Source organism: Oncorhynchus gorbuscha, linkage group LG03 (assembly GCF_021184085.1).
Source record: "Oncorhynchus gorbuscha isolate QuinsamMale2020 ecotype Even-year linkage group LG03, OgorEven_v1.0, whole genome shotgun sequence".
Taxonomy (NCBI): Eukaryota; Metazoa; Chordata; class Actinopteri; order Salmoniformes; family Salmonidae; genus Oncorhynchus; species Oncorhynchus gorbuscha.
The window spans coordinates 61,463,024-61,477,505 of NC_060175.1; the positions used below are offsets into that span (position 1 = coordinate 61,463,024).

At 41.5% G+C, this 14,482-nt stretch overlaps 1 protein-coding gene across 1 annotated transcript in view; it reads right to left on the minus strand.

The window, feature by feature from the left end:
• LOC124031662 (MAP kinase-activated protein kinase 2-like) overlaps positions 1-14,482 on the minus strand; it is a 61,360-nt gene that overhangs the window by 12,024 nt on the left and 34,854 nt on the right. Inside the window, exons 2-3 of the mRNA XM_046343186.1 lie at positions 6,428-6,567; positions 6,273-6,337 (exon numbers count right to left, since the gene is read on the minus strand). Of these exons, the coding sequence (XP_046199142.1) occupies positions 6,273-6,337; positions 6,428-6,567 (205 nt within the window). The remainder of the gene's footprint in view (positions 1-6,272; positions 6,338-6,427; positions 6,568-14,482) is intronic.

A 14,482-nucleotide genomic window follows, 5' to 3' on the forward strand; every position in this document is an offset into this window, starting at 1 on the left:
ATCAACTCAAATTAAGTCAATTAGCCTATCAGAAGCTTCTAAAGCCATGACATCATTTTCTGGAATTTTCCACACTGATTAAAGGCACAGTCAACTTAGTGTATGTAAACTTCTGGAATTGTGATACGGTGAATTATAAGTGAAGTAATCTGTCTGTAAACAATTGTTGGAAAAATTACTTGTGTTATGCACAAAGTAGATGTCCTAACCGACTTGCCAAAACTATAGTTTAACAAGAAATTTGTTAACCAGTTGGATTTAGGGAGCGCTATTTTATTTTTGGATGAAAAACATTCCCGTTTTAAACAAGATATTTTGTCACGAAAAGATGCTTGACTATGCATATAATTGACAGCTTTGGAAAGAAGACACTGACGTTTCCAAAATTGCAAAGATATTGTCTGTGAGTGCCACAGAACTGATGTTACAGGCGAAACCCAGATAAAAATCCAACCAGGAAGTGTCGCATTTTTTGAAACCACCTCATGCCAGTGACTCCTTATATGGCTGTGAATGAGCTATGAATGAGCTTACGTTTTCCCCAAGGTGTCTACAGCATTATGACATCTTTTTAGGCATTTCCCTTGAAGAATGGCTGTAAGGGACCATATATGGCATGTGGTCACATCCCGCAGAAAACCTTGCGTATTTTCAGAAAACCTTGCGTAAAATACTGAGGTAGCCATTTTTCCCAATCGCTTCTTATGAGAAACCAACTGCCTCGACGGATATATTATTGAATATATTTGTTAAAAACACCTTGAGGATGGATCCTAAACAACGTTTGCCATGTTTGTCGATATTATGGAGCAAATCTTGAAAAAAGTTTGGCGTTAGGGTGGTAGCATTTTAGGGTCGATTTCTCAGCCAAGCATGATGAACAAACGGGAGCTATTTCGCCTACAAAAATAATATTTTTGCTATCTAACTGGGAGTCTCCTAAGTGAAAGCATCTGAAGTTCTTCAAAGGTAAATTATTTAATTTGGTTGCTTTTCTTATTTTCGTGAAAATGTTGCCTGCTGCCAGCAGACCCTAGCATAGCATTATGCCATGATTAACTTATACAAATGCTTGTCTAGCGTTGGCTGTAACGCATATTTTGACAGTGTGGTTAACAAAAGGCTAAGCTTGTGTTTGAATATATTTATTTCACTTCATTTGCGATTTTCATGAATAGGAAAAGTTTATAGGGGTATTTATGTCCGTTGCGTTATGCTAATGCGTTTGAGGCTATGATTACGCTCCCAGATACGGGTTTGCTCGTCGCAAAAGGTTAAACTTCCGACTTCAACTGCATGTTTTCAATTTCAATAAATTCTAAGGCTGCATGAAAGGCATGTGCTCTGCTGTTTTTTGCGAAGGCTGTACACACTTCATCTGTCTCTCATTCACAATATGACAAGCACTTGATAATGCCTCGAATTTCCCAGTTACATTGTAATGCCCTTGTGCTGAATATAATAATTATAATGCCCTTCTCCCGGCTGAGTGCCGAAGCACTGCTCACTCACATGGCTCTACGTCATGTGATCAAGTCTGTCTCACAGGCTACAAGTGAAGACCGACATTGGGGACGCAACTGTGCTCATCCTTATCCAATTCCGAGGTGCATATTAAAGATATTGGAAGAACTGTCCATATTTACTTTGTCTGCCAACAAGATGAGTAGGCCTAACAAAAAGCAAAAGCAATAGCCTATGTCAATCTACTATCCCCCGTAGTTCGAAGGTTGACCTACCCCATTCTTTGCGAGAAATAAATATTACAAAACCTAGTCTGGGACAGACTAGTTGCAATAGATCCCAAATTAATACAACCACTAGCATCAAAAAACCTGTTTTAAGCAATGAACCTAACTCAAAAGATGAGAATGTTTAGCTTAAAATGTTGATCAACTATTAGGCTATACGAGCGAATGTTCCATTAGCAGGAAAACAACATTCTCAAAAGTGCATGTAATGCTTTTATTATAAAAAGGTGCATGTTTATGGTGAAAATGATCTTCTCCAAATTTGAAATTCACGCACTGTGTATGCATGGCAGTTAGGCTCTACACCCGATGTAAAGCAGATTAATGTGTTTCATTTAAAGAAGTTATTTGCCCACCTAAGTTGTTATACAAACCTTACCAGAACATATAGGCCTATGGGCTAGGCTACATTAGGTGTGCGACTATGATTTGGAAAAAGTCAAAAAAGCATGCGCAACATCTAGGCATCATTCACAAGTGATAGGCTAATATTGTCACCCATCACTCTATTTTTGATTTAAGTTTGTCTTTCCATATCCTAAATAATACAAGTGAAATGTGTTTTGATTTAGAATGGACCATTATCATGCACCTGTCTCGAAACAGGGGCAGCGGAAAAAAATATGTCATCCAGGATTGGGTAGGATTGGGTAATCAGTTACAGTTACGAAATACCTGTCCAAAATTGTAATCATTAATGTCACTTTTGGATTACCCAAACTCAGTAATCTGATTACATTCAGTTACTTTTAGATTACTTTCCCTTTAATTAAGAGTCATTAGAAGACAAAAATGTATGTTACCAATTGAACGACATCTATTGCAGGATAAATAAATCAATGTTAAAGTTTACATAGCTGGCCATATATGGATGTTACATTTTACTTTATGGGTTGGTTTTGTAGGCTTCTTCTAACCCATCGCTTTCTGCTACATTAATATATATAATTTATGTTATTATATGTAAATATAATTGAGTCCAAAAATGGATGTAGCAACTACAGATTGTCCCTTTAAGTATCAAAAGTCTGCAAATTAGGCCTATTGATAATTATTTTCCTTATTTGCATGAATTAGATTGAGCAATAAAAGCCCCACTTTTATTCCATAGGCTGGGATCTGCTGTTGCAAGAGCACATGTTCCACTGGTTTCAAAAACAATGATTGATAGGCAGCTTAAACCTCTTGAATTCAACCATTAGAGTTCAAATACACATTGAAATTTGTGAACAGCCATCCACACAACAACCACAATCCGTAGGGCACAAATAGCTAAACGAGAGCACAGCAGTGGGATTCACATCAATGCACTACGTAGATATCACTAATAAGTGATATCCGTATCGCCGTAGACTACACCACTGCTGTCATCCTTGCCTACAAGCTATTATTAAAGTTGGGTAATCTTTGGCTGGCGACAGCAGTCGCACCATTGAAAGACATAGCTTGTACTGTAGCCTACACATTTGGCATGTCATCACAGTAGACTCACTCAGGTGGAACAAACTTAACAACTTGCAACTTTCTTCAATGATTATTAGAGAAGTGTCAAATACTTTCTTACGCAAACATCCTTTCTACAGGCAGAAATTAAAACAAGAGGCTCCCACGCTGAGGTCTGTCCAACGCTGGTCAGACCAAGCTGACTCTACACTCCAAGACTGCTTCCATCACGTGGACTGGGACATGTTTCGTATTGCGTCAGATGGGAATATTGACGAATACGCTGATTCGGTGTGCGAGTTCATTAGAACGTGCGTCGAAGATGTCGTTCCCATAGCAACGATAAAAACATTCCCTAACCAGAAACCCTGGATTGATGGCAGCATTCGCGTGAAACTGAAAGCACGAACCACTGCTTTTAATCAGGGCAAGGTGTCTGGCAACATGACTGAATTTACAAACAGTGCAGCTATTCCCTCCGTAAGGCTATCAAACAAGCTAAGCGTCAGTACAGAGACAAAGTGGAATCTCAATTCAATGGCTCAGACACAAGAGGCATGTGGCAGGGTCTACAGTCAATCACGTACTATAAGATGAAATCCAGCCCAGTCACGGACCAGGATGTCTTGCTCCCAGGCAGACTAAATAACTTTTTTTCCCGCTTTGAGGACAATACAGTGCCACTGACACGGCCTGCAACGGAAACATGCGGTCTCTCCTTCACTGCAGCCGAGGTGAGTAAGACATTTAAACGTGTTAACCCTCGCAAGGCTGCAGGCCCAGACGGCATCCCCAGCCGCGCCCTCAGAGCATGCGCAGACCAGCTGGCCGGTGTGTTTACGGACATATTCAATCAATCCCTATACCAGTCTGCTGTTCCCACATGCTTCAAGAGGGCCACCATTGTTCCTGTTCCCAAGAAAGCTAAGGTAACTGAGCTAAACGACTACCGCCCGTAGCACTCACTTCCGTCATCATGAAGTGCTTTGAGAGACTAGTCAAGGACCATATCACCTCCACCCTACCTGACACCCTAGACCCACTCCAATTTGCTTACCGCCCAAATAGGTCCACAGACGATGCAATCTCAACCACACTGCACACTGCCCTAACCCACCTGGACAAGAGGAATACCTATGTGAGAATGCTGTTCATCGACTACAGCTCGGCATTCAACACCATAGTACCCTCCAAGCTCGTCATCAAGCTCGAGACCCTGGGTCTCGACCCCGCCCTGTGCAACTGGGTACTGGACTTCCTGACGGGCCGCCCCCAGGTAGTGAGGGTAGGCAACAACATCTCCTCCCCGCTGATCCTCAACACGGGGGCCCCACAAGGGTGCGTTCTGAGCCCTCTCCTGTACTCCCTGTTCACCCACGACTGCGTGGCCACGCACGCCTCCAACTCAATCATCAAGTTTGCGGACGACACAACAGTGGTAGGCTTGATTACCAACAACGACGAGACGGCCTACAGGGAGGAGGTGAGGGCCCTCGGAGTGTGGTGTCAGGAAAATAACCTCACACTCAACGTCAACAAAACTAAGGAGATGATTGTGGACTTCAGGAAACAGCAGAGGGAACACCCCCCTATCCACATCGATGGAACAGTAGTGGAGAGGGTAGCTAGTTTTAAGTTCCTCGGCATACACATCACAGACAAACTGAATGGTCCACTCACACTGACAGCGTCGTGAAGAAGGCGCAGCAGCGCCTATTCAACCTCAGGAGGCTGAAGAAATTCGGCTTGTCACCAAAAGCACTCACAAACTTCTACAGATGCACAATCGAGAGCATCCTGGCGGGCTGTATCACCGCCTGGTACGGCAACTGCTCCGCCCTCAACCGTAAGGCTCTCCAGAGGGTAGTGAGGACTGCACAACGCATCACCGGGGGCAAACTACCTGCCCTCCAGGACACCTACACCACCCGTTGTTACAGGAAGGCCATAAAGATCATCAAGGACATCAACCACCCGAACCACTGCCTGTTCACCCCGCTATCATCCAGAAGGCGAGGTCAGTACAGGTGCATCAAAGCTGGGACCGAGAGACTGAAAAACAGCTTCTATCTCAAGGCCATCAGACTGTTAAACAGCCACCACTAACATTGAGTGGCTGCTGCCAACACACTGTCATTGACACTGACCCAACTCCAGCCATTTTAATAATGGGAATTGATGGGAAATGATGTAAATATATCACTAGCCACTTTAAACAATGCTACCTTATATAATGTTACTTACCCTAAATTATTCATCTCATATGCATATGTATATACTGTACTCTACATCATCGACTGCATCCTTATGTAACACATGTATCACTAGCCACTTTAACTATGCCACTTTGTTTACTTTGTCTACACACTCATCTCATATGTATATACTGTACTCGATACCATCTACTGTATGCTGCTCTGTACCATCACTCATTCATATATCCTTATGTACATGTTCCTTATCCCCTTACACTGTGTATAAGACAGTAGTTTTGGAATTGTTAGTTAGATTACTTGTTGGTTATCACTGCATTGTCGGAACTAGAAGCACAAGCATTTCGCTACACTCGCATTAACATCTGCTAACCATGTGTATGTGACAAATAAAATTTGATTTGATGATTTTGATTTGATTTGAATTTAAAAGTAATCCTCGATGTAATTCTCTAGTTTTTCAAAAATATCTGTAATCTGATGACAATATTTTAGCTGGTAAAGGATTAGTTACTGTTTTTTTGTAATCCCTTACATGTAACAGGTTACATGTAATCCGTTACTTCCCAACCCTGGTGTCACCTATGCCTAGAAATGTTGCACAACATGAGCTCATGGGCTCTCATGAAGTGTTTGATTAGAATTGAGATCACATTTGCATTGATGTCAGAGTGATTATAGGGACAATAGAGTGCTGAGGACCAGGCAGTTAGCAAGTTTGGTAGGCTACTAATGACCATCAGCAGCATCAGAGCTTGGAGAAGCCCAACTACCGTGACTAAACGGTCACATGGAATTTGACTGCCATGACTCGTTACCGCCGGTGTGACGGTAATACGGTCCCCGTAACAGCCCTACTCATTACCTCTTTCTGTGAATGCCTGGTTCCCCCGGTCTTGAATATGGCTGAATAGCTCACCTCCATCCATACTAAAATGGAGAGAGAAAACACTGAATAACATAGGCTAAATGTGCATGTGTGTGTGTGTATGTGTATGTGTATGTGTGTCAGTCACCCACCACTCCATGACGATGAGCAAGCACTTCCTGCTTTGGTAGAGGTTTTCGTAGACGTCCATTATGCGTACGATGTGAGAGCAGGGCGACGCCCTCCAGTGGAGCTCTACCTCCCGACGAGCCTTCGCACAATCCTGCAGCATCTGGAGAGAGGGGGTGGAGTAGATGAGAAGAAGAGTAAGGAGGGAATCAGAGGCTAAATCAGATCTTCATGGCTTCCTTTCCTCCTCTCCTTACCACCATTAAAATCAAATCAAACTTTGTCACATACACAGAATACAACAAGTTAAGACTACCGTGAAATGCTTACTTACAAGCCAAAAGTGCAGTTCAAGAAGATTACCACTGATATCAAAGATAACAGGTTTAAATAAAAGTGAAAGAAATATGACGGAAGAGTGAGAGACAATTACCAGCATGAGCAGGGGATTTTTAGGACAATGAGGCAAGATTATGGTAAACCACACAGAGCTGAGCTGCTGTCTAACAAAAGGTTACGTCTAGATGTCTCCCCAACGTGTCTAGTGCAGCCTACTTTCTCTGCTGTTGATAGTACATCAGGCCAGGGGTCTCAAACATGCAGTGTCTAACTTGTCATTGTTTCTGAAATAGAAAAACAATGCAGAAGATTTTCCATCCTCAGTTCACTCCAAGTTCAGAGGCCTCCAACCACAACGGAGCAAAAGCCATCCAGAGGTAGTCACTTCCCAGATTTTGACCAACAGATCTGATTACGGCAATCTCAGACACATCATAATACAATTTCCCTCCTTCCCAGATGGAACAAGCCTAATGGAACCTAATGACAATACTCATCAATTTGGTAGTTCAAGAACAATACCACACAAAAGACCAAGCTGGTTGAAAAGGTAAAGGCTTAACACTTGGCCTGCCTGACGTGTGGCTAGTAAGCAAACACACATTGACAATAAATCCACCAATGGTGGCCTTCCTCATTTTTATTGGCCATTAAAATAACATAAAATTGATCAGAATTCCAGCAGACATTGCTATTGCTGTAAATGACTATTGTAGCTGGAAATTAGATTTTTTATGGAATATCTACATAGGCCCATTATCAGAAACCATCATTCGTGTTCTAATGGCGCATTGGGTTTTCAAATCCAAGTTTATCATTTTAAAAGGCTAATTAGAAAACCATTTCGCAATTATGTTAGCACAGCTGAAAACTGTTGTGCTGATTAAATAAGCAATACAACTGGCCTTCTTTAGACTTGTTGGGTATCTGGAGCATCAGCATTTGTGGGTTTGATTATAGGCTCACAATGGCCAGAAACAATTACTTTTCTTCTGAAACTCGTCAGTCGATTCTTCTTCTGAGAAATTAATGCTATTCCATGCGAGAAATTGCCAAGAAACTGAAATTCTCATACAACGCTGTGTACTACTCCCTTCACAGAACAGCGCAGACTGGCTCTAACCAGAATAGAAAGAGTGGGAGGCCCCGGTGCACAACTGAGCAAGAGGACAAGTACATTAGAGTGACTAGTTTGAGAAACAGACGCCTCACAAGTCCTCAACTGGCAGCTTCCTTAAATAAATGCCAACAGTCTCAACATCAAAGGTGAAGAGGTGACTCTGGGATGCTGGCCTTCTAGGCAGAGTTCATCTGTCCAGTGTCTGTTCTTTTGCCCATCTACATTTTTTCTTTTTATTGGCCAGTCTGAGATATGGCTTTTTCATTGAAACTCTGCCTAGAAAGCCAGCATCCCAGAGTCACCTCTTCACCATCGAGACAGTTTTTTTTGTGGGTACTATTTAATGAAGTTGCCAGATGGAGCCTAGTGTCTTCTTGGATATGACGCTACAAGCCTTGGGGATCTTCTCTACAGATCCTCTCAAGCTCTGTCAGGTTGGATGGGGAGCGTAGCTGCTCCGCTATTTTCAGGTCCCTCCAGAGATATGACAGGATTCAATTGCGGGATCTGGCTAGGCCACTCTAGAACAGTGAGACTTGTCCCGAAGCCACTCCTGTGTAGTCTTTGCTGTGTGCTTAGGGTCGTTGTTCTGATGGAAGGTGAACCTTCACACCAGTCCGAGGTCCTGAGCGTTCATGAGCAGGTTCTTCAAGGATCTCTGTACTTGAATCTGTTCCGGTTTCCCTCTATCCTGACTAGTCTCAGTCCCTGCCAATGAAAAACATCCCCATAGCATGATGCTGCCACCACAATCCTTCACCATAGGGATGGTGCCAGGTTTCCTCCAGATGTAACGCTTGGCATTCAGGCCAAAAAAAAATCAATATTTCTTTCATCAGATAAGAGAATCTTGTTTCTCATGGTCTGAGAGTCCTTTACGTGCCTTTTGTCAAACTCCAAGCAGGCTGTCATGTGCCTTTTACTGAGGAGTGGCTTCCGTCTGGTCACTCTACCATAAATGCCTGATTGGTGGAGTGCTGCAGAGATGGTTGTCCTTCTGGACAGAGGAAGTTTGGAGCTCTGTCAGAGTGACCATCAGGTTCTTGGTCACTTCCATGACCAATGCCCTTCTCCGATTGCTCAGTTTGGCCAGACCGCCAGCTCTAAGAAGAGTCCTTCCATTTAAGAATTATGGAGGCCATTGTGTTCTTGGGGACCTTCAATGCTGCAGAATATTTCTGGTACCCTTCCCCAGATCTGTGCCTCGACACAATCCTGTCTCGGAGCTCTATGGACAATTCCTTCGACCTCATGGCTATGTTTTTGCTCTGATATGCACTGTCAACAGTGGGACCTTTATATAGACCAACTGTGTGTCTCCAAATCATGTCCAATCAATTGAATTTACCACTTCGTCTCTATACTGACGCTTAGCTTGTTTGATTTCCTTGCGGAGGGAATAGCTACACCGTTTGTATTCGGTCATGTTTCTGGTCACCCTGCCCAGGTTAAAAGCAGTGGTTCGCGCTTTCAGTTTCATACGAATGCTGTCATCAATTCACAGTTTCTGGTTTGGGAATGATTTAATAGTTGCTGTGGGTACGATGGTGTAGCCCTAAATCTGCATGTTTATGCAACAGTATCTTCTAAAAGAGGAATAGGCGAAGCATGAATATGTTGGCTAAATGAAGAAACATTTATTGTAGCCAAAGATTACAGGGTCCCCTAAGAAACACTGACCAACACTTTGGTTCCTACCCTGTCACAATAACTTCTCCCTGGCATTTACATGTACATTACATTTAAGTCATTTAGCAGACGCTCTTATCCAGAGCGACTTACAAATTGGTGCATTCACCTTAAGTATCAGCTATTATTTATACTCTAAATATTATATTTCCATGATTCCAACAGTTCACCCAAGTGTTTTGATCTAAATCGCAAGTCAAACCACAATTGCAACATTTGGATAAAAATAAGGCTTTGATTATTTGCAGCCCTGCAGCCCTACATGGCAGTGTGTCAATTATCTCAAATGAAATCAGGAAATGCAGAAAATTATTCTGGGTTGAATTTTAATTGATCAGTATGAAACAGAATGGAGAAAGACCCATTGAAATCACTTAGAATGTATGTGTTGCCTCCGTAGGGTCACGCACTACTCATAAAGCAAAGGAGGGGTTTGTACCTGTCTCGGTAAGGAGAATAACAATGGTCCAACGGGTGAAGCAAGAGATGTGTTGGTGGAATTTAGGGAGAATTTTCCTAAAACGTCCTTTGTTAAAGTACAACGAATGCAGCCTTGGGATATGCTCTTTTCAATTTGTTCCAAGTCCCGTGTCTAATTCCTTGAGTGCCAACGTGGTGTTGGATTGTGGGACAATGTACACAGACGTGACACAAACAGCTGTGAATTGTCTTAGGAGATAATGGGGTCAGCATTTGATTGCGAAGTATTCCAGGTCAAAGGGAACAGAAATTCTTAAGGGTTTGTACATTCCTACAACCACACCATGAGTTGTTGATCATGAAACGACAGTAGCAGGTGACCCAAAAGTGGTTTGTGACTACTATGATTTCCCATTGGAGTCAATTAAATTGTAGCAATTCTGGTAACAGAATTACGAGATTTATTAACTTAATAATTCATAAACAAATTTAATATCAGTAAAAACACGACAACTAATTGGTACGTTTACTTTTACTTGTTACTTCTGTGAATTTCCATTATTGTCCCTCAATATCTTAAAGATACAGTGCATTCGGAAAGTATTCAGACCACTTACCCGTTTCCACATTAACCTCTTGCTCCTACCTGACACGCAGGCGTACCATCTAGACATCTGGAAATGCAAATGCGCTACGCTAAATGCTAATAGTACTAGTTAAAACTCAAACGTTCATTAAAATACACATGCAGGGTATTGAATTAAAGCTACATTCGTTGTGAATCCAGGCAACGTCAGATTTTTAAAATGCTTTCCGGCGAAAGCATGAGAAGCTATTATCTGATAGCATGTAACACCCCAAAAGACCCGCAGGGGACGTAAACAAAATAATTAGCATAGTCGTCGCTACACAAACCGCACAAATAAAATATAAAACATTCATTACCTTTGACCATCTTCTTTGTTGGCACTCCTAGATGTCCCATAATCACTATTGGGTCTTTTTTTTATTAAATCGGTCCATATATAGCCTAGATATCGATCTATGAAGACTGTTATAAACGGAAAAAAATAGGGTCTTATAATGTAACGCCATTTTTTTAAATTAAAAAAGTCGAAGATAAACTTTCACAAAACACTTCGAAATACTTTTGAAATGCAACTTTAGGTATTAGTAAACGTTAATAAGTGATCAAATTGATCACGAGGCGAAGTATATTCTTTAGCTGTCCGTCTGGAAATAATGTCCGGGTAAATCTCAACCAAAATATCCGGTCGGAGGCTTGAACAAATGGCTTGTCTCTTCTTCGTTTGACCAAGAAACAAAGCCTAGGCAAATGACAAGACTGATGACATCGTGTGGAAGCTGTAGGTATTGCAACCTCAGCCCCATTTATTGTGGTTCGCCTTTATCAATGGGTTGAAGTGGAGGATGGATATATATTTCCATTTTCAGTGATCAGATTTTCCTGCGCTTTTCGATGAAACGCACGTTCTGTTATAGTCACAGCCGTGATTTAACCAGTTTTATAAACGTCTGAGTGTTTTCTATCCACACATACTAATCATATGCATATACTATATTCCTGGCATGAGCAGCAGGGCGCTGAAATGTTGCACAATTTTTAACAGAATGTTCGAAAAAGTAGGGGGTAGGAGTAACAGGTTAAAAGCCTTATTCTAAAAATGGATTAAAATAGAATAAAAAGTCCTCAATCTACACACAATACTCCATAATGACAAAGCTAAACAGGTGTCTAGAAATGTTTGCTAATTTATAAAAAAATGTATTTGAGCTGTCCTCTTGGTCAAACTGAGCAATCGGAGGAGAAGGGTCTTGGGCAGGGAGCTGACCAAGAACCCGATTGTCCTCTGTGGAGATGGGAGGACCTTCCAGAAGGACAACAATCTCTGCAGCACTCCACCAATCAGGGCTTTATGGTAGAGTGTCAGACTGAAGCCACTCCTCAGTAAAATATACATGACAGCCGCTTAGAGTTTGCCAAATGGCAACTAAAGGACTATCAGACCTGAATGCCAAGAGTCACGTCTGGAAGAACGAAGCAAAGTACAGAAAGATCCTTGATGAAAACCTACTCCAGAGTGCTCAGGACCTCAGACTGGGGCGATGGTTCACCAACCAACAGGTCTATAACCTGAAAATAGCTGTGCAGTGACACTCCCAATCCAACCTGACAGAGCTTGAGAGGATCTGCAGAGAAGAATGGGAGAAACTCCCCAAATACAGGAGTGCCAAGCATATAGAGTCAAACCCAATAAAACTCATGGATATAATCGCTGCCAAAGGTGCTTCTACAAAGTACTGAGTTAAGGGTCTGAATACTTATGTAAATGTGATATTTCTAAAAACCTGCTTTTGCCTTGTCATTATGGGGTATTGTGAAGATTTAATACATTTGGAATAAGGCTGTAACGTAACATTTGAAAAAAGTCAAGGGGTTTGAATACTTTACGAACGCGCTGTGTGTGGGTTTTTGGTAACGGAATTACAAGGCACAAGGCAATGTTTCTTAAACTTAGAGAAGGCAAATAATTTCTACCAACCTAAATATAAAAGTGCTGAGATTCGGGTCTTCACTTCAATATTGTGTTTTTACATATACAGTGCCTTGCGAAAGTATTCGGCCCCCTTGAACTTTGCGACCTTTTGTCACATTTCAGGCTTCAAACAAAGATATAAAACTGTATTTTTTTGTGAAGAATCAACAACAAGTGGGACACAATCATGAAGTGGAACGACATTTATTGGATATTTCAAACTTTTTTAACAAATCAAAAACTGAAAAATTGGGCTTGCAAAATTATTCAGCCCCTTTACTTTCAGTGCAGCAAACTCTCTCCAGAAGTTCAGTGAGGATCTCTGAATGATCCAATGTTGACCTAAATGACTAATGATGATAAATACAATCCACCTGTGTGTAATCAAGTCTCCGTATAAATGCACCTGCACTGTGATAGTCTCAGAGGTCCGTTAAAAGCGCAGAGAGCATCATGAAGAACAAGGAACACACCAGGCAGGTCCGAGATACTGTTGTGAAGAAGTTTAAAGCCGGATTTGGATACAAAAATATTTCCCAAGCTTTAAACATCCCAAGGAGCACTGTGCAAGCGATAATATTGAAATGGAAGGAGTATCAGACCACTGCAAATATACCAAGAACTGGCCGTCCTTCTAAACTTTCAGCTCATACAAGGAGAAGACTGATCAGAGATGCAAGAGGCCCATGATCACTCTGGATGGTGGGAGACTCTGTCCATAGGACAACAATCAGTCATATATTGCACAAATCTGGCCTTTATGGAAGAGTGGCAAGAAGAAAGCAATTTCTTAAAGATATCCATAAAAATGGTTGTTTAAAGTTTGCCACAAGCCACCTGGGAGACACACCAAACATGTGGAAGAAGGTGCTCTGGTCAGATGAAACCAAAATTGAACTTTTTGGCAACAATGCAAAACGTTATGTTTGGCGTAAAAGCAACACAGCTCATCACCCTGAACACACCATCCCCACTGTCAAACATGGTGGTGGCAGCATCATGGTTTGGGCCTGCTTTTATTCAGCAGGGACAGGGAAGATGGTTCAAATTGATGGGAAGATGGATGGAGCCAAATACAGGACCATTCTGGAAGAAAACCTGATGGAGTCTGCAAAAGACCTGAGACTGGGACAGAGATTTGTCTTCAACAAGACAATGATCCAAAACATAAAGCAAAATCTACAATGGAATGGTTCAGAAATAAACATATCCAGGTGTTAGAATGGCCAAGTCAAAGTCCAGACCTGAATCCAATCGAGAATCTGTGGAAAGAACTGAAAACTGCTGCTCAAATGCTCTCCATCCAACCTCACTGAGCTCGAGTTGTTTTGCAAGGAGGAATGGGAAAAAAATTCAGACTCTCGATGTGCAAAACTGATAGACATACCCCAAGCGACTTACAGCTGTAATCGCAGCAAAAGGTGGCGCTACAAAGTATTAACTTAAGGGAGCTGAATAATTTTGCACGCCCAATTTTTCAGTTTTTGATTTGTTAAAAAAGTTTGAAATATCCAATAAATGTCGTTCCACTTCATGATTGTGTCCCACTTGTTGTTGATTCTTCACAAAAAAATACAGTTTTATATCTTTATGTTTGAAGCCTGAAATGTGACAAAAGGTCGCAAAGTTCAAGGGGGCCGAATACTTTCGCAAGGCACTGTATAGCTTTTAAAAGACTATTTCTGGTAGATGTCCAAAATCCCTTTTCCATCCGTTTGACCAGAAATCAAACTCTTCGCTTATTCCTAATTGTTAGGATGGCAAATGGTAATAAAATGTATATATATACACTTTCATTTCAACAACAAAAAATATATAGACTCTTCGCTTTCATTTGACATGCTCCTATTAACTTCACGTTGGTACTCATAGGTACATGGGTACATTTACATGGAAATGCCCAACACAGACAAGATATTATCCTCATTAAAGTATTGTATACATTTGGAAAT